General features: G+C 41.8%; 1 protein-coding gene across 3 annotated transcripts; it reads left to right on the top strand.

Annotated features, from left to right (window-relative positions):
- The first annotated feature begins 3,629 nt into the window (after positions 1-3,629).
- Positions 3,630-20,180, top strand: ATP6V1C1 (ATPase H+ transporting V1 subunit C1). Of its 3 annotated transcripts, none has more exons than XM_015856145.3 (13): positions 3,630-3,667; positions 6,804-6,986; positions 8,660-8,727; positions 8,891-8,976; positions 9,299-9,393; positions 12,846-12,937; positions 13,945-14,043; positions 14,736-14,804; positions 16,215-16,307; positions 16,393-16,486; positions 17,563-17,660; positions 18,338-18,464; positions 19,574-20,180. In XM_015856145.3, exons 2-13 carry the CDS (start codon positions 6,855-6,857, stop codon positions 19,667-19,669), a joined length of 1,149 nt encoding a protein of 382 aa, XP_015711631.1. In that variant the 5' UTR covers positions 3,630-3,667; positions 6,804-6,854; the 3' UTR covers positions 19,670-20,180. The 3 variants fall into 3 exon arrangements, with proteins under 3 accessions (XP_015711631.1, XP_085393214.1, XP_085393215.1); XM_085537088.1 differs by having other exon boundaries at positions 3,630-3,964; XM_085537089.1 differs by lacking the exon at positions 13,945-14,043.
- Positions 20,181-20,776: the final 596 nt, after the last annotated feature.

Genomic DNA, 20,776 nt, shown 5'->3' with positions numbered 1-20,776 from the left:
CTGCGGGAGAATGAAAAGGCAAGATCTTTTCACCACGTTTATTTTGAAAACATTCATCTTTGAAAGGGAACACGCAGTAGAAATCTCAACTCACTATGTAAATGACAGGGCTTTATGGGAAGAGTCCTTGAGTGGCTTCTGACCTCAGCCTGCATTGGACTCTCTGGCCAAGGCTCCCGCATAGCAGGTGTGGATTTCCAATGAGAGTGCTGGTAGCTGGGGACTCCCCATTGCTGCCTGGCATGGCACACATGCTTTGGGTCATTTGAGCACTGTGGGGCTATTCTATCTCTGGGTAGTGTTATTTCCATCACTATCCATCTCATGTGTTCTTATTTTCACTCCAAATCCAGAAATGCACTCACTGTGTGTAGCTGTAAAAGATCAGGCCTAAAGGGCAACACTGCCACCCTGCTGTCTCTTGCCTAACTCCTAGGCTAAGTCTTCTTGATGATAAAGGCCCAGTAATTTTATCTGCAAATAGCCCTGTGTGCTCTTTGGCACACTCAGGTCAACTTGTGTTTAGCCCGTGCATAAGTGTTATTTGGATGAGTTATTCAAAACTGAACATTAACCTGTGTGGAGAGTCAGTCTTCTTCGACAAAACATTGCATTTGTTTGCCATGATTTATGGACATTATTATCACATAACATACAAAAGAAAACAAGTGAGGACAAAAAGACCCACGACAGTTCTCCATGGCATGCAGGGGATCGGGCCAAGCAAGCACAGCTACATGAAAGGCAGGTCGTGCTTTCCTCATAAGGGAGGTGCTCCAGGCTCCTCATCCTGTTTGTAGCCCTCTGCTGGACTCTTTCCCGTCACAAGCCTCCAGATGTGACCTCACCAGGGCAGAGTAGAGGTGGATCACCTCCCTCAACATGCTGGCCACGCTCTTCTTGATGCAGCTCAGGATACTGCTGACCTTGGCCACAAGGGCCAACCTGTTGTCCACCAGGGCACCCAGGTCCTTCCCTACAGAACTCCTTTCCAAAAGGCCGTACCCTAAATCCATATCAATGCACGTGGCTATTCCTCCCTATGTATTGAGCTCTATGCTTGCCCTTGTACTTCATCAGGTTCCTCTCCACCCAGCACTCCAGCCTGTCCAGTTCTCAATGAATGGCAATACAACTTTCTGGCATGTCAGCCACTCCTCGCAGCTTCATATCAGCAGCAAACTTGCTGGGTGGGGGGCACTCTATCTCTTCATCCGGGTTGCTGGTGAAGATGCCTGAACAAGCCTGTTGCCATTATACAGATTGCTTGCTATTCCTCTGTGCTACTGAACAGTGTAGTTCACTGACTACTCTGTTTATTTATAGAGGTTAATGCCAACTTTCCATCTGATATCTTGGAGCTATGGATCACTCAAAAAAAAATCTTATCTTGTTCCAAAAATAACATAGCTATTGACTTGCCTTTGCTAGTTAGTGTCAGTATGTGGCATATGTTACCATATTCACAGGAAATAACTTGGAATAATAATGAGAAAATGTACTTATTGCTATGTTTCACAACAGTTTCTACTGAAAGCTGAATGAATGTTAGTAATTCAGCCACTAAGACATAATTCTTGATGGAACTCTTCCACTGTCTGCAAGAAGGCATACTGTCTTCTTTTTCCAGCTCTTTTACTGTAGGACAGAAGCAATAAAGCAATTAAGTACACATATACTGCAAGTATTCAGAGAAAGGCAGTGAAGCTGTGAGGGGTCTGGAGCAGAAGTCTTACGGGAAGCAACTGAGGAAACTGGAATTGTTCAGTCTGAAGAAGAGGAGGAGCCCATATTGCCCACTACAACTACCTGAAAGTAATCTGTGGTGAAGTGGGAGTCAGCCTCTTCTCCTGGATAACAGTGACAGGAATGAAAGCTGATGGCCTTAAGTTGAGCCAGAGGAGATTCAGTTTGGATATTAGGAAAAAATTTATTCCCAGAAGAGTGGTGAGGTATTGGAACAGGCTGCCCAATGGAGTCACCATCTGAAATGTGGAGATGTGGCACTGGGGGACATGGTTTAGTGGGCCTGGTGGTGATGGGTTGATGGTTGGACAAGATGATCTTAGTGGTCTTTTCCTACCTAACTGTACTATGATCCTATAGTTTTCATCAGCAAACTATCATCATATTTTTCCAAGTCTATATTTTCCAAGAGCTTATCTGACAAAGTCAGCCAGCCATAGCAAGAATGAACCCATACAAACTGACTATCTTTCTCTGTCCTGCAGGCACGGTGCTACACAGCCAAGGCCATTCTGAGCCACATGCATGTTTCCCACAAGCCCAGACCTAGGGGAAGACGTCAGCCCACTCCCAGTGTACTTGCTGGCAGAGTGCAGCCTCTCCCTGCCTCACCTGGAGGCTGCAGCTGAGCCCTGGGCCCATGCAGGGCCTTGTGGCTGCGTGCCACATGGTGACTATGGTTATTCAGAGCCAAGAGATGGGCACAGGATGGGACATGAAGCTGCAGGATGGTCTTCCCAAATGGAATGGATGAGTTCAGACACATTTTCAGTCAGGAAATGTCATCCTTTTCGTATCTCCTTCTATTTTCCTCCTCTCCCTGTAGAAGCGAGATGGCCCCAGAAGCCTCAGCCAGGAGATGGTTCCCTCTGCCTACCAAGTCTGAGATTGGCATTGACCAGGACTGGAATTGTAGTAATATGCATTTATATATGTATCCACATCCTTCAGAATGCACACATATATACGAGAGGGCTGCTCTGAAAGTAGTGCCTCCTGTTTTATTATGTCAGCCCACAACATCAGAGGCTCGTGTTGGTGTTACTGCCGTAGAGGCTGAACCTTCCTGCTGATATTCTGTTACATGTTATTGCTCTGTGGCAGGTGGCAGCAGAGGGGCAGCCTGACAAAATGGCATCTGACATGGAAGTGTGTATGAAACAGAGGCGTGCTACTGAATTCCTCCACGCAGGAAACATGGCACCTAATGACATTCACTGATGTCTGCTGACCGTTTATGGGGAGCAAACAGTGGATGTCAGATGTGGGCGGTGTATTTCAGCAGTGGCAACAGCAACAGTGGGTCACCGCTGCTGGTCTATCACAGAATCACAGAATGACCCGGGTTGGAAGGGACCTCAAGGATCATGTAGTTCCAACCCCCCTGCCTGGCAGGGCCACCAAACATACACATTTACTACATCAGGTTGCCCAGGGCCCCGTCCAACCTGGTCTTGAACACCTCCAAGGACGGGGCATCCACAACCTCCCTGGGCAGCCTGTTCCAGGGCCTCACCACTCTCCTAGTGAAGAGCTTCCCCCTAACATCCAACCTTAAAATCTACATAGTATATAAGCTCCTCTTCATTGCCAGTGAAAGTGCCAAGCTAATAGTGGTGACTGTGCAAAATATACAGTTTTGTAGCTGATAATTTGCTATATCAAAAAAATGTAACCGCGTTCTTTGTATAAGTTATATTTTAGCGGTAATAAATAGGAGGCATGACTTTTGGAGCACCCTCCGCACACATCCTATTGCCCGCCCGCTCTCTGCCAGGCCGGGATTCGAACCCGCGTCTCAGCTCCGCGCCCCGCCCCGCTCCGCCGTCTCGTGACCGACGCTGCGGCGAGATCAGCTGACCCGGCTGGTCACGTGACAAGGCGGAGGTTGTGCGGGCGGCGCGGGATGGAGCAGTGACGGGTGAGCGCCGCGCGGGGCGGAGGGAACGAGGCCGCGGCCGGGCCCAGGCGGGATGGCCGCAATCCTACCCCGGGACCCGGAGCTGCGGCCCGGCCTAGCGAGGACGGCACAGCAGGCCGGGCCCGGGGCTGCGCGGCCGGCCCTGCCGCCGGTTGTGCTTGCGGCTCCCGAAGGATCGCGGCTCGGAGCTTCCCCTGCCGCCGCGGCCTGTGCAGCGCCTTCACTTCCCTCTTTAGTGTCGTTCTCGAGAAGGGCGGCGTGAGTTTTGACATTGCTCCGTGTGTTCCCGGCGATGAGGTGATTGCGTTCGGGGCCTTGTTTCTTCTGTTGGAGCATCCTGAACAAGCCGCTTTTCTTTGGAAATCTATTTCGTACAGCAACTAAGCAGGATCAGTTACAAGTAGAAATGCAAGAAACATTAAAAATACCATTTATTTACTAGGAGAGTGGTTAGGCCCTGGAACAGGCTGCCCAGGGAGGTTGTGGATGCCCCGTCCTTGGAGGGGTTCAAGACCAGGTTGGACGGGGCCCTGGGCAACCTGATGTAGTAAAGGTGTATGTTTGGTGGCCCTGCCAGGCAGGGGGGTTGGAACTACATGATCCTTGAGGTCCCTTCTAACCCGGGTCATTCTGGGATTCTGTGATTTCCAGCTGATGGCAGCTGCTGAAGTAGCTGGGGCTCAAAACAGCTGCTCTGGAAGAAAACTTAAGGGGAAAGGGGCACTTCAAGAGTATTTTGGAGATGAGCTGTGCTTATTTGACAGGCAGAGCATTGTGGCAGTGTGGTTTTGTTACCTGAACCTCTTTACAGTGGCACATGGGAGGCTTTATTACCCTCAGACTCCTGCTGTAGACACGGTGAAGGCATCGAGGAATTCACAGAGTGTTGTGAATCTGAATTGAGAGAAGTGTGTTCTCATGGGTTTGTGGTATTATGGCCTTACAAGCGAGGGCTGCATTTTTTGTGTTAGGCAAGGCTGAGTCAGATCAGCGTTACTGGTCTTGCAAGGTGAAGCTATTCTATTGTCATTAACTTTTAAGATACCAATAGTCCCATTGATCAGTGTCGCTCCTTGACAGATAGTTTTATCCATATCCAGCAGAATTAGGACTATGGTTCCTACCTGCTTAGAATCACAGTGTGTGGGCGTAGTACTGAGTTAACAATGTGGAGAAGGCTTGAACATTTGATTCAATGTGTTGGTGCTGTGGCATTGAGTGTTCTAAGCTGATATGTCTGTGTGGTGAGCAGTTCCATTTAGAAACGCGCTTATCTGTTTATAAATGTTTCTGCTTTTTTATGAGCGTGCCTCAGGAATAATAGGAACAGCAAAAATAGCTGACAGTAATGAGGTGAGGCTGTACTCTGACAGCTTGTGCTCAGTGGGGTGTCACAGCAGTGCTACTTATACAGGTACAGGTTGGAAGCCAAAGTTCTCATCAGCTCTCACTGCTGTTTCTCAGTTCTGTACTTGCTGGATTCGTGGCTTTTCCCTGGGATTGTTGTTCCAAAGCATGAAAGCAGACAAGCTCTTGTTTTTTAAGCAAAGAAAAAGATTTGCCAAAGTCTGTCAGATGTTTTGAACTTCGTTTTTGTTTGTAGAAAACTTGAAATTGGAATAATTAATCTTTGAAAACTCTTTAAAAGGCTTTAAAAGTTTAAAAACTCATTCTTTGCAGTGGATCTGTTAACATCACTTCCCAGAATAAAAATGATCAAGATTTTTGATGGTGTTTTTCTTTTCCAGCCTGTGAAGCGGTGAATGAGACAAAGTCATGGTCAACACGTAACAGTTTCCTTAGATGATATGAGCGGTGGAAACTTTAAACATTTTCCTGAAGGTCTATTTATTTTGTAGTGGAAAGCTTGAGAGCGTGTTGTTCCATCTGTTTTGCTGAACAGGAGCCCTGGGCTTCTGTGTTACAGCTCTTCTATGAGCACGCTGCTGCTACTGCCACCTGAACTCGTTCCTCTTATTTATCCAACATTTGTTCCAGAGCCTCTTCAAGTCCTGGTGTAGCCAATTCCCAACAAAAACCAATCTTAATTCACATATAAGCTGCAGCAATGTCTCCTCGTGGGGTGAAGTTGACTGTAAACTTGGTGATGTTCACTAAGTTTGGCATGTGTTAGGGAAGATAACGCATCTAAGTGATCAAAATAAGAGAAAATCTTGTCCCATTCCAAAACGTTGGTTGTAGATCTTCCGTGGGAGCCCATTAGTACATGTAGTGTTTCCCTAAACAAGCCCCGTAAGATGATTTGTGTTTAGTACGTGTAACCACTTGAATATTTGCATTACTGTGATCTCATTGAAGGTCTGTGATGAGGGCAGGGGTACCGAGGGTAAGAGAGCTCTCCTTCATGTTGAAATGCAGTCATTGTCAACCATGTAGACAATCCAACATTGTCTGCATGGTTGGGAAATATGTTCATAGATTCACAGAATGGTTTGGGTCGGAAGGGACCTTTAAGGTCACCTAGTTCCAACCTCCTGCTACAGGCAGAGACACCTCCTATTAGACCAGTTTGCTCACAGCCTCATCCAGCCTGGCCTTGAATGTCTCTCAGGAGGGGACATTCAAAACCTCACTGGACTGCCTGTTTCAGTGTCTTGTGACCCTCACAGTAAAGAATTTCTTCCTAGTATCTAGTCTTAATCTACCTTCTCCAGTTTAAAGCCATTTCCCCTCATCCTTTTGCTACATGCCCTTGTAAAAAGTCCCTCCCCAGCTTTTCCTGTAGGCTCCCTTCAGGTACAGGAAGGTCTCCTTGGAGCCTTCTCTTCTCCAGGCTGAGGAGCCCCAACTCACTGAGCTACTGGGTCTATGTTCAGTTAGATTCCATATGATCTTTTGTAGGAGTTGCAGATGTTAACGTTGCAAATTCAGTCTTTCACGTGTTGGTTGGGCAGTTTAAGACTGCAACTGTGCAAATGTGTAAGACAGTAAAAACAATCCTGTATGACAGGAAAAGAATATGGAACCAGGTGAGTAACGTCAATAGAATCTCATCTGGTGGCTGGGGCTGCACTACAGCAACGTGGAACAAGATGTTTTTCTTCCAGCAGAGCTTTGAATCAGGAACTAATGGCAGATATTCTTTCTCCCCCAACCCTCTCTTTTTTCCTGCTAGCATCTTGCCTCTGTCTTCAGAAGCAGAAAGCATCACAGCGGAGACACAAAGATGACCGAGTTCTGGCTGATTTCTGCTCCTGGGGAAAAAACCTGTCAACAGACATGGGAGAAATTACATGCAGCAACTACAAAAAACAACAATCTCTCTACTAATTCCAAGTTCAATATTCCAGACCTGAAGGTAGGTCAGCTCCCTGTCACGTACAGGAAGCACGTTTGTTCTGTAGTGGGTTGGGTTGGGTTGGTTTTTTTTTTCCCCCTAAATCAGTGGGTGATGGATGCTTGGAACATCTTTAGAAGAGTAAACAGCTGATGTCTCTGGAGTACGTGTGGGTCCAAAAAATTAACTTGGACAATTGATTATCTTTTTAACTAAGGTGGAAATTCTTCATGCAGTAAATTTGAAATGCTCAGCAAGCTGAGTTGTCCTTATTGGCTGAGATGTGATGAAATTGGTCAATTTAAAATAGGGGGGATGATCAAACAGCTGCTGCCTTTATGTTCCAAAGTAGCATTCTTCAGGTAGAGTAGTGATCATCTCCAGCTGAGTGCTCCAGTGTGACCTGCCAATGTCTTACAGAAAAGAGGAAGAACAATGTTTCAGCTGTTTCTATGAGAAGGAAAGAGGATTGTTCCTCTAAAAGCAGGTTTCTCTTGGTTAGCTACTATTACCAGGGATGAGAAAGGTAGGAAGACAGCCTGATAAAGAAAAGGTCTGCCTGACACCTGCGTGCTTCTTGAACAAAAAGAATGGTAAGCTCAGTTCAACTACTTAGAACTGAAAGATTTGCAAAAATGAAGGGGAAAGATGCCACTCCTATCTGTATGTATATGAAGCAGTTCAAGTGATGTCATGCTGCATCCTGTCTCCACAAGGGAATGAACCCAGAGCACCCAGTGCTTTACTGCCTCTTTTGAGAGGATCTTCACTTGCCAGGTTAACATTCACTTTTAGACCATCCTGAGTTATTTCAGAATATGTATTAGTAGAAGTATAATGAGGGCCTTAAGCAAATGTCAGTCTCCTCCCCAGAATGCCTTGGAGGTGAGTCAGGGTGATGTTCAACATATAAGAAGCCAAAAGTATTTAGAAAAGTTAATACTAAAAACTTATATCTGTGGCCATTACGGTTATTAACAGTTGTTTTCATTTCTCCTCTTACATTTCCTATGAACTAAAATTATTCAGCTTCTGCCCCTTTTAAGAATGTACTTTATGAACAATGGGACGTAATCTGGCTTCTGTGTATCTCGTAAAACTATTTTAGGAGTGACAATCTTTAGTGAAAGCTTGTTATTGGAAACAGTCTCTACTGAACAACAGCCACGTTACTCAGGGTTTCATTTATCCCATGTCCTGTAAATAATCAAAACATTGGCTTCCTTATTCTTGCCTGTAGCTCCAAAGAAGGTGAGTCTGGGAAAGATCTTATGATGTTCCTTAAGTAGTTGTTCCCTTTTCTGCATCAAGGCTGAAGATAACAGGAATTGTGCCAGCTAAAGTGCAGTAAATGGTAAAAGATAAAATCTTTTAAAAGGTTAAAAAAAAAAGGTTAAAAGTGCAGCTAATTCATAACATAAAAGTTAGTTTAATATGTTTTGCATGGCTAGAATGATGAAACTGTGTGCCAAGCTAGAGTGAGTTAGATATAGTGCAGCTGAACTTTAGGGATATCTTAGGTGAATGAAGGAAAGTGTGACTTTCTTAGATGAACCAGGCTGAATTATTGGAGTGCTGTATTTTATGTAGTTCTGCAAAGCTGCCTGTTCAGGAGATTTAGCTTTTATTGTTATCTGGTTTTATCTTTTTAGGCTGACGTATGAGTGCTGACGCATTTTGATCTTTCCTTCTAGGTTGGCACACTGGATGTTTTGGTTGGTCTGTCAGATGAGCTGGCTAAGCTGGATGCATTTGTGGAGAGGTAACATTTTATTGTTACTAATGTGCAAAGCAGTAGAGCAGTTATGTTGACAGTTTACCAATCCATGAGATGCATAGATTGTTTCATCTTTTTTGTTTTCATGGTGTTGATCAAAATGGCAAATTTTTACCATTTATTCATAGCTTTATCTTTCATCTTCCAGTGTTGTAAAGAAGGTGGCCCAGTATATGGCTGATGTTTTAGAAGACAGTAAAGATAAAGTTCAGGAAAATCTTCTGGCTAATGGAGGTAAAGTGTTCACAGTAACTTATGCATTGTAAAAAGAGAAGGAGGGAAGGCGGTGATCCAGGAACACGCTTATTGCTGCTTTTCTTTGATGGTCTGAAAGCCTAGTTTCAGCACAGAAGTAAGTTTTCCTATGAGTCATTTGCCATGAAAGAAATGATAGGATCCAAAATGGCAAATAATTATAGGTTTGCATATGAAATATTCACATTCTGAGGCCTTTTGATTCTTTGGGGTTGTCATCACTAGTCTCTGAAGGAACATAAAGGTTGCTGATCATTGTAAACAGTATTGTCTGTCTTAAAGTCCTTCTTTATCACTTTAGTTGACTTGGTCACCTATATAACAAGGTTCCAGTGGGATATGGCCAAATATCCGATAAAGCAATCACTGAAGAATATCTCAGAAATTATTGCAAAGGTAAGATTATTAAACAAATAAAGGTTAATAAAGTCTTATAAGTTATTTTATGCACAATGTGATGTTCAGAGCTTGTTTCTATTTTGCCAACTTTGTTTAACTTTGAAAATAGTAGTAAGCCTTTAATAGTAAGCCTGTAATAGCATTTAGTGTTGTAGTAACCAAAGAGGTAATTTGGGATGGGGGCAGGAACTGGAGACTGCACTCACTGAAGGCTACATGCAGTCTTTGCTGGTTTTATTTCCTAGGACCATGAATTTAACAAATAGTTAGACAGCAAGTGAAATAATTTGCTAAGTTTTGTTGTACGAGCTTTACATTTGTCTGATGTTAGCAAACCTTGTGAGTTAACATTGAAATCCCAGTATTTATTTACCTTCTGGAAGCTATGTTGCCCAGCTGTGAAGGGAATACAAAGCCTTCAATGTAAAGAAAACTCATCTCATTGTTGTGGTTGTTTTCCTTCTCTCTCTTCATGCTGCTAAAGCATTCACAGTGTTTGCAGATTTCGTTTCATTTGTACCTGTTGTGAGCATGAATAAGAAGATCTTGAGTACCAAGTTACTGCATTAGAATGGTGAAAGATCTCTGTGAGCTATTCTTGCTTTAAATATCTTCTGAGCTTTTCCAGTTTCTTTTCCGTGTTTTGTAATCTTCAAACAGCTCTGGAGATATTTGCATCAGTAAGATATGTGGCCAAGAGAGAAAGGTGCAGCAGCTGCTCAGGATACCTTTGAGAGATTCTTTGGTGTTGGATATGTGGATACAAGCATTGGGAGGGGTTGCGTGTTAGTTAGATGAACGCTCCCTCAACACAACATCCAGTCGTTCCTTGAATACCCCCAGGGTCGATGACTGCTTGTGACAAAGCTGGGCTCCAGAACCTGGACTTTAAATATGACTTTTGTTTTCTTCACCATCTAATTTAAGCACCTCACTAAGTTATTATGCTGTACAGTGAACGCAGAGAACGCTGAAGTTCAGGCTGAAATCAGCACTGTTAGGTTGTTGTTTCTCTGAATGGTTTTGTGTACCTTTCACCTTGATAACTGTTATAGCAGCACCACGAGTCTGCCTCTCTTATTCTGCAGTGATGTTCTAAGAATTGCTGAATAAACAAGGGAAGACTTAAGGAGGGAAGATTAGGGGGATGTTCTTTACTGAGAGACTGGTGAAGTGCTGGCACAGGCTGCCTAGAGAGGCTGTGGATGCCTCCTGTCCCTGGAGGTGTTCAAGGCCGGGTTGGATGGGGCCCTGGGTAGCTCAGTCTAGTATTAAATGGGGAGGTTGGTGGCCCTGCCTGAGCGGGAGGGAGGTTGGAGCTTCATGAACCTTGAGGTTCCTTCCAAGCCAGGCCATTCTGTGATTCTGTGAACAAGACAGAGTTTGAAATGTCACTCTCACCATTGTTAGGCACAAGTATATTTTCAAGAGTCCCTTTGACACTGAGGTGTGTAGTTCTGCTTTTTCTGATACTTCACTGGGAAGCAAAGCTGCTTCTTGTTTACAGTAAATGCTAGTCAGTGCGAGATTTCTGTTTTAAAAGGCTACTGACTTTACAACCGAGCGGTTAAAGGGCTGACAACTGGAAAATAATGAATGGAGCTGCTTCGTAAAGAAGTTTGGTATCAGCTGTTTTGGGTTTGTCATTAAGCACTATGCATTTCAACAGCTCTTGAAAGTTTTGGTTGTTGAAAAGTGGAAAGGGGAGGCTGCCAGTCTGGGAAGGTATCCAAATGCACCTGCTGCACAGTATGTGATGCTTCTTTCCTAATGCTGGCTTCTTGCTGTAAACATGTTAGTGCTGTTACTTGTGGTACAAGAATGTTGTCATGAAGATATGTGCCTTGTGATGGCTGCCAGAATGTTCCTCATGCTTCATTAAAAGTGACATCAGTCAAAGAATCTAAATAACTGTAAAGGCTGAGATGTTTAAAGAGCAAACTCTTATTTCAGAGTGTTTTGTCTTAAAGCATTGCTGTGTATCTGTAAAAGTGTGAGCTGTTCACCTGTTATCGAATGAAACTGCCAGGATGTTGATGCTTCTTCCCGGTACAGACAAGTGAACCTGTGTTACCATAAACAAGGTTGCTATATAACAAAGTGTCACACTTTCAAGAGATTTATTCTGTAGAAATAGTTTGAGTCCCCAAGCTGAAGTGCTGTTTGTAGTATGCTGAAGTGCTGTATGCAGGCAGATGTTTTCTCAACAGTCTGGGTGCAAATAAAAGGAGAGGCTCTTAGCTTTGTGTTCAGATACATGCCCCTGGCACTTTTCATATGCTCGCTCCAATGTACTGTGGAGGAGGGAGTGGAGGAGGGAGTATGCAGTGGTACGATGCCAAAGCAGAACTGATCCAAGTTCTTACAGTTATCCAACTGTTCACTAAGTGAACTTGAAATATTTTATTGCGTAGGGCATGTGCTGATTGAAGTATGACTTGGATGCTTACTAACTGCTTACTGCTTAATTTGTTTCGTTCTTCAGCTTGCTGCCAAATTACCCAACTGGGCCACTAATACTTGCTTAGGCAAATGTTTAGAGTAAACTGTGTTTGTCTGAAATAGTGCTCATCTGTCTACCCTGCAGCTGGACCTGGGCAGAGTATATAAGCTCTTATTAAATGTAGAAATTATCTGTAGAACGGACTTTCCTGTATGTCTGTAAGCCAATGCGAATATATAAAATTGCAGCATAGAAGTTCATGAAGGGAGGTGATGATAGAATGTTTTGTCTATTCCTTTGAAAATACAGAAAGTGGGAAACAAATGACTGGGGAAAAATGTGGTAACACTTAGGAATGTAAATAATAATGGCTCCTGGGAATCAAGTATGTGAAACATTTTGGTGCTCTGTCTTTCAGAATGAGCAAGGCTGTCCTTCTCAATGAGAAGTAAAAGAAAAAACATGCATTAAGCAAATATAGTCTCTTAAGTTGTAGGTGATATGAAGCAATAACACTTTGTTACTTACTGCTTGCTTTCCTACTTATAAGACTGTGCTTTCATTCATGTTACTTAATGGGAGAAAAGTGTAAGAATAGAGGAAGCAGCAGAAGGAAATAAATGCTTGGCATTCGCCAGTAAACTTGTGTTAGCATGTGAGGGTGATCTTAAATGCTCTGTCTGCTGAGCTAGAAGGTGGTAGCACAGTAAGCAGGTGCAGCAGTGACCAGCTGGGTACAGTGGTGTGTCCATTTAACATCACTAATCCAGAAGAGTACATGTAATTCTTACTGTTGGCTCATTTTCTTTTATAGGAGTTATAACCTAAAATATCCTGAGTTTCAAGAGAAGCCTTTAAGTCCTAGAGAAACAAGCATTTTATCTTGTGTATTTTTCATCAAGCCCTTTCTGGCAGATAAAGGATCTATGTTTTGAAATTAAGAAATAATTTCTTAATGAATCGGTTCCTGAGTCACTTTTTTTTTTTTTTTTACTTAATCTTTAAGGGAGTAAACCAGATTGACAATGATCTTAAAGCAAGAGCCTCGGCATACAATAATCTAAAAGGGAACCTTCAGAATTTGGAGAGAAAGAATGCGTAAGTCCCATCTGTTGTTTGTTGCTGTTGTGTGAATAGGTTGTGGCTGTAAGCTTAATGTGCTTTGGAGGTGTTTATCAATCTTGAATGCCAATGGATGTCGTAGAATAATATTTATTACCAGCTGACTTGATGGTAACAGCTCACTTGTGATTGGTAAGTGCTTGTGAAGTATGCAACAGCATATAATATTAAGTGCTAATGTCTTTGAGAGGGGTTTGCTGTTGAAGTGGTGCGTTACGCTGCTATTTTGATGTCTAGCTAAACAAGGAGGACTTTGTCCTTACTCCATACTGTAGGCATCTCAACGTTTCTTCCATCAAAATTAACAAGCAGAGGGACAGGTGTTGTATAAATGCAAGTAAGAATGAAATAAAAAGAACCCCACGCTGTCCTGTCAGGTACATGTAATTATTCAAATACATTCAAGATACAATACTTCTGTCTAAGTATGGTGGGTTAATTTAACTTAGCACTGCCATTACTATTAATGATTGTTTTATGAGTGAGCTATAAATGCCTTCTTGAGCCACAGCAATTTGTCAGCTAAGCCTCATGTATCTGTAGGTTCTTATTCCTTTGTGAATAAGGCAATATGCCACTGCTTTAAATTTTCATTGTGGTTCTGAGTGTAGGTCTGCAGTCGCTTAGTTGTAACTCTGAAGTCCCAAATAACAAATTTCATAGGGAATTAATGGCTCTTGTGGTCTTAAATCCCTCTTTAAAAGAGAACTTGGCTTTGTAAGTCTGTGAGGTGCTGGGAATATAGAAATGCCACGCAGTGGTGGAGCTACTGAGAAGAAAAGAAAAACAGTGGAAACTTCTAGTGACTTTACACAGTGAGCTGTAATGTTCAGATAGGAACTTTTGGTTCGTTCTGCTAATAATGAATGTTTATGTGAAATATATTTGAAAAATGCATATACTATCAGGCACTAGAAACTATTGTGAATACCAGCTCAGATTTCAAACATGCATTTATTGTAGCTGTCTTTATTTCTCGACAGGGGAAGCTTGCTAACCAGAAGTCTTGCTGATATTGTAAAGAAAGAGGACTTTGTACTTGATTCAGAATATTTGGTCACGTTATTAGTGATTGTACCAAAGTAAGTTTGTTTAACAGGAGAAAATAATTAATTTTAATCAAGCAATAGATCCCACAGCTCTATAACACTGTAAGAGAGGATGCCTGAAATTGCTTTGTATCTTCCTGGATCTACTTATGAAAACATTTGGATGCCTATAGCAAATGAGCCCATGTGCATAGATTCCATTGTTCATAAGAATACTGGGTTCTCATGATTTTATTTTGAGGAACTGCAGATTATACTTCTGCTTCTTACCTGACGTTAGCTGTGACTGTTCATGCTGTGGAAGATATCCTTATGAAAATAATAATTACAGAGTAAAAACATGAGTTCTCGTCTGTGAGATGATTTGGTGATTGAATTATCCAGATTAGCTCTATGCTGGCTTTCACTACTTAATTAACCAAGGAAACCCTTTGCAACTTTACTCTGTGCTCTTTCAGGTTGGTAGGATGTTGCTTTTGTACTTAGTGGATAAACAGGATTGCGTTAGTAAAGACTTATGTCATGTCTAAGGTTTTCTGGGAGCAGGTTGTTCCTCATCCAAAATGACTGTAGATCTTAAAGTGAGAATTGTTGTGTATTTCTGACAGCCTACAGCTGGGTTGGAAGATGTAATGATTAAATGCTTCTGATTTGTTTTGAAAAACTTTTTCTATTTGGATCTTTTCTTCAATAATAGAAATAACCATAACCTGTGTATTTTCTAGGGTAAACTATAATGACTGGGTTAAGCAATATGAAACGTTAGCAGAGATGGTTGTACCACGTTCCAGCAAGTAAGTTGTTAGTGTGAAATCCCGTGTGGTTACCTTATATGTGGTGATTTTATTCATAGTGTCTTTGGTGAAGAACCAGAGATATGGACTTTGGTCTTCTGTGCATGCAGTAAGTCACTTCTTGTGTGCTAGCGAGGGTCCCCATTACCAGACTGTTGTGTAATAGAGAAAACTGACACCAGGATTGGGTTAATGCTGTTAAGCAACTTTCACAACCTTATTACCATATCAAAAATACAGTCAAAGTGTAGCAGAAAGCATTGCTGTGCTAATTTGAACTGGCAGAGTGGGGTTTTGATCAGGCAGATCTGATGTTACCATCTCTGTGCCTGTTACAAAATCAGAACTTGCTCAGACAAACTTCATGTTTGAGTTGGATCAATTTCAGCTTAGTAGGAGATCTGTTGATGATTCTGAATTGATTACTGGGAAGCCATCACCTAGACATGTATTGAGAAGAGGTTAAACCATTGTATAACGCTTGTATTGAAGACAGTGCAGCACTGAAGAACAGTTTCCTCAAGCTTTTTTCCCAAAGTGAACTCTCAAAATAAGCATTATTATATTGACCTGGACAGACTGGCAAGTTGATAGAATCCTTAGAGTTGGAAGGGACCTTTAAAGATCATCTGCAATGAACAGAGACACCTACAGTTAGGTCATGTTGCTCAGAGCCTGGTCCAGCCTGGTCTTGAAAGTTTCCACATCTCTGGGTGGCCTATTCTAGTGCCTTGCCATCCTCACTATAAAAAGCTTTATCCTTATTTCCAACCTGAATCTCCCCTCTTTAAGCTTGAAGCCATTTCCCCTTGTCCTGTTGCCACAGACCCTGATGGTGATGGTCCTACCACCCAGCCCCCTTCTTTCCTGTAGTTCCCCTTTAGATACTGAAGGGCTGCTATCAGGTCAACTGGGAGGGTTGTAGGGTACCTGCTTTAGCAGGGGCATTGGACTCAATGATCTCTTGAGGTCCCTTCCAACTCCTGTTATTCTGTGGAAGTATAAAATAGTAAATGTAGGCATCTTCTTTAAATAACTCTTGTTAACACCAGCAGTCTTTATTCCCTTTTTCTTTAGAACATGTGTTTAAGAATTCTATAGTCCAAACTTTACAGTATTAAGTAAAATCTAGTTCCTTTCTGAATAAAATAATGTTAATTTGAACAAATCCCTATGCACATATAAAGTGTTTCTGCATGGTAAAGTGTCACCCTTTACAAAGAGAGTAATTAATAGCAGTTGCTAGAGGTTTTGTTACTTTCTGTAGTGAGCATTTAATTTGGGAGCTCATCCCGTGAGACTATTTTCAATTATGTTCCTGTCTAAGTAGCAATAAAGTACAACTTAAGCCATTGTATTTCAGATCTTCAGTGACTTGAACCTTAATCCTTACTTTATTTTTCTGTGTAGTGTGCTCTTTGAGGATCAGGACAGTTACCTTTGTAATGTCACCTTGTTCAGGAAGGCGGTGGACGACTTCAAGCATAAAGCCAGAGAATACAAGTGAGTCTTATTTTTAGTGTGTGCTCTTGTGCTTTGAAACATCTCTAGATGGCCACTTCTGATTTCATTCACTTTCCAAATGCAGATTTCTGGTCCGTGACTTCCAGTATAATGAAGAAGAGATGAAAGCTGATAAAGAAGAAATGAATAGACTGTCAACTGACAAGAAGAAGCAGTTTGTAAGTCTGTGCAAGCTAGTCATTACAGCAACCTAAGATGTCACAGAATCACAGAATCACACAGAATCACAGAATTACCCGGGTTGGAAGGGACCTCAAGGATCATGTAGCTCCAACCCCCCTGCCCAGCAGGGCCACCAAACATACACCTTTACTAGATCAAGTTGCCCAGGGCCCCGTCCAACCTGGCCTTGAACACCTCCAAAGGGGCATCCACAACCTCACTGGGCAGCCTGTTCCAGGACCTAACCACTCTTCTAGTAAAGAACTTTCCCCTAACATCCAACCTAAATCTTCCCTCCTTCAACTTAAAACCATTTCCCCGTGTCCTGCTATTATCAGCCCTTTCGAAGAGTTTACTCCCTTCCTGGGAGTAAGTTCCCTTCAGGTACTGAAAGGCAGCAATGAGGTCACCCCGCAACCTTCTCTTCTCCAAGCTGAACAAACCCAACTCCCTCAGCCTGTCCTCATAGGGGAGGTGCTCCAGCCCCCTGATCATCTTTGTGGCCCTCCTCTGGACCCTTTCCAAAATCTCTATATCTTTTTTGTACTGAGGGCTCCACACCTGGACACAGTACTCCAGATGGGGCCTCACAAGAGCAGAGTAGAGAGGGACGATCACCTCCCTAAATGTCTAAGACTTGTTATTGCTATGTAGCAGTTTCATGAGCTTCTGATTCTGAGAGAGCATTACAGGGATGGCACATCACGGTCAGCCTGCCACCCAGTTAATCTTTTCAGGGATAACTGAGTTGCTCTTAACTGTGCTGAACCAAATGTTGGTATTGCAGCTAAAACTATATGAAATCTGAAAATGGGCAAATGCATGAATGAAATAATCAGATATTATGAAAATGGTCCTTTATATAGTTAGGCCATGACAAATGGGATGATGTATTGCAGAGACAACAAGTCTTGTTAGATTTGTCTTTGCTTTGTACAAAATCACCCTCGAGCCATTATATCAGTAGCAAACTACTTTTAGTTCATCTGCCACACTACAAATACTGAGTGTCTGCTTAAATGTGCTTAGTAGTCTGAATCTTGTTCTGAAGATTTTCTTTTCTCTTTTACAGGGGCCTCTGGTACGATGGCTGAAAGTTAATTTCAGTGAAGCTTTCATTGCATGGATTCATGTGAAAGCACTCCGAGTTTTTGTTGAATCTGTTCTAAGGTAATTAGACAGGCCTGAACAGAAAATTCTAGGAAGAAAAGCACATCTAGCTTGGCTCCACTTGCCTGAGTTTTGTTAATGCCACTCTTCCACAAAGGAGGAAACACTCAAGTAGGACAGCAAGAACAACTGTTGGCATAGCTCTTGTTGCCAGGTGTGGAACATTTGAGGTAGATAACTTCATCTCGTTCCTTCGGTGCTTCAGGGGACAACTCCCCTGTCCACTGTGGTAAGGCATTTCTGCTTTGCTTTTTAGCTTGCTTAATTGAGCTGCTTGTAAAAAGAGCTTATTGTATTTTTGTTTAAGTGAGAAATGTGTATAGTTCAGAAGAAAAAGTTTTGAGGCTTTGAGTAGCAATGCAGTTTGACATCTTAAAATGTGTGCTAGTACGCAGCAGTTCTTGTTCAGTACTTTAAGATTTCTCTTTGTTTTTCTTCATAACCATCCAGAAGCATAGCTAATGAGTTGACATAGCTGTAGGAGTTCAAACAGACCTGTTTCTTTAGGTTTTTTCTTTTTTTTTTTTTTTTTGGAGCAGAAAGAGCTTAGTAAGAAAACCAAAAGGTATTTTTAGGTTAGATTTGGTCAGAGTTGTTATCAAGGACACCTCAAAATAAAGTAAGTTTCAATAGAAGAAAACTTATCACTTTCATAGTTGGTTGCTTAACTTCTTCAGGTATGGTTTGCCGGTGAACTTCCAAGCGATGCTGCTTCAGCCTAATAAGAAAACAATGAAGAAACTGAGGGAGGTTTTGTATGACTTATATAAACATCTTGACAGCAGTGCGGCAGCCATCATTGATGTAAGTGTTTTTGTAATTGCTACTCTCAGGTTTCTTGTGATTAAGCAAAAGAAAAAAAAGGTTTTCTATCTTCTTAAAAAGCTACATCTCTTTTTTTTCATGCTACAAAAACCTGTCTCCATATAAAAGTGCAGTTTCTGTCTGACATTTTCGCGAAGCAGATAGAATGTAAAGTTACATCTGCTGTGTTGGAAGAGCTGTCTGGTGTAAAAGTCCTATTTCACTCCTTACTGTGTTCTTTCCTGCTACCAATGGAAGGAAGTCTTGCAGACTGGATTCACGTTCTCAAAGAATTGGAAGAGAATTTTGATCTGAAATTAGACTTAGAAACTTGAATGCATTTCCTATTTTGTTTTTGATGCTTAAAGCAATATTTAAATTGTCCGTTCTCTAAGGTAATATTGGCCTTAAAATACTGAAATGATCTTCTCTTTAGTTGAGTTCATGTCATTGTTCTTCTCTGCTAAATTGTGCAGATGGAGTCATCCGTTCCACTTTCATGTCTTATATTCATGTTTAAAACTGGTTTGTTGGTAGGCTTTATAGTACTACAGTAAATTTATATTGAAAAGCAATGCTTTTCGTAGTTAAAAATAGAGCAGAAATTATCACATAGTGGGTTCAGTTGTTACTTAAAAAGAAAATCTTTTAGTTACATTTCTTGTAATGTTTTTTCCAAAGTATTTTGAGGCCCTTTGGTGGAGAAGGGAACATGAGATGGTTGAAGTGAGTTGCTAAGCTTCATGTAGCTTCTTGGGTCAGTACCCCATAACATTATTTGCGTAAGTGGGCTGAGTTTAGTAGTAGGAGAACATAATTGGAGACCTCTACCTTCCTTTTAGCGGTAGTGTGTTTACGAATGAAATGGATGTGAATTATTGATGCAAAGCTACTTAGATTCTGGAAGATGCACTCGGTTCATTTTTTGACAAGTATATTTCAAAGCGGTTACTTTTTGTTTGTTACTTAATTTTCCATTTCCAAATGAGTGTTTAAGCCTGAAGTCTTGACTGTCCAATTGCCTTCTCAAACATCTGAACGCTTAAAACAATTTCTCAATAGGAGTCTGAGTTGTAAGAGTCTAACCAGCTTCAAAACTTTATTTGCAGGCAACTATGGATATTCCTGGCTTAAACCTCAGTCAGCAGGAGTATTACCCATACGTCTACTACAAGATCGATTGCAATTTACTGGAGTTCAAGTAAAAATTCCCTAACGTGACAATCCTGTGTTGGTGTAAACAAACAGAAGTGAGGTTAAAGTGCAGTAATACCTTTAACACTCTACTAATCATATGCTTGCTTCTTATGTTAGGTGAATTTTAACCGCAGTGGTCCATCTATAGACATTTTCTTTTTAAAGGAAAGTGTAGGTAACCTGCTTTAAATAAACGTCTGTAAATGTATATTGAGAGAATTGAAGTATTTATAAACAGAGTGATTTATTTAAGGGAAAGCTCATTCCTCTTTCGTATGTGATCTGTGTTAATTCCATTCCCCGTTGTTTATTAAAACAAAATTGTTTACAGAAGAATAGTGTAAATGTTTATGGCCATTTTGTTCATTTGATTTAGTAGATACACGTGTTGAACATTGTTGAACTGTGATGTAAAGTATGTAAGATTGGTATGAAATTGTGCTTTCTGAATGTTGTAAAATTACAATCGAAGCACTGTAAGCACACAGGAAAAATAAACATACCTGTGCAGATGTGTCACTTTGTTGTACAACATTTAATTGCAATTGGCTGTGTCTAAACTTGAAACGATGTGTTACAGCTTAAATTCAGTGCTGCATCCTGCCTGCAGTGGTACAGAAATGCCATTGACTTCAATACAGATATTGTTAAGAGCTGTATGTATTTATTTTACTTTGGGTGGAAATACGCAGGTGTGGTGACTGCTCACCAGACCCGTGTATGAATGTTTGTCTTGTTTATATCTTCATGTCTATTAGGATTTGATATGATTCTTCTGCAAGTGAAGGTAAGGTGGGATGCTAATAACTATTTGATGTGATTTTTATTTTTTTTAATAATTCTGCATTCATACACTCATAGAATGGCCTGGGTTGAAAAGGACCACAATGATCATCCAGTTTTAACCCCCTGCTATGTGCAGGGTCACGAACCACCAGACCAGGCTGCCCAGAGCCACATCCAGCCTGGCCTTGAATGCCTGCAGGGATGGGGCATCCACAGCCTCCTTGGGCAACCTGTTCTAGTGTGTCGCCATGCTCTGAGTGAAAAACTTCCTCCTAATATCTAACCTAAACCTCCCCCGTCTCAGTTTACAGCCATTCCCCCTTGTCCTA

This window comes from Coturnix japonica, chromosome 2 (genome assembly GCF_054131305.1).
Source record: "Coturnix japonica strain WE chromosome 2, WE-NBRP24, whole genome shotgun sequence".
NCBI classification, from domain to species: Eukaryota; Metazoa; Chordata; class Aves; order Galliformes; family Phasianidae; genus Coturnix; species Coturnix japonica.
Note: the sequence above shows the minus strand (reverse complement) of the source record. Positions and strands in the feature narration are given on the sequence as shown.

Coding starts and splice junctions, on each gene's coding strand:
- ATP6V1C1 (XM_015856145.3), top strand. CDS start 6,855: ATGACCGAGTTCTGGCTGATTTCTGCTCCTGGGGAAAAAACCTGTCAA. Junction 12,938..13,944: donor AATTTGGAGAGAAAGAATGC/GTAAGTCCCATC, acceptor ATTTCTCGACAG/GGGAAGCTTGCTAACCAGAA. Junction 14,805..16,214: donor GTTGTACCACGTTCCAGCAA/GTAAGTTGTTAG, acceptor TTTTCTGTGTAG/TGTGCTCTTTGAGGATCAGG.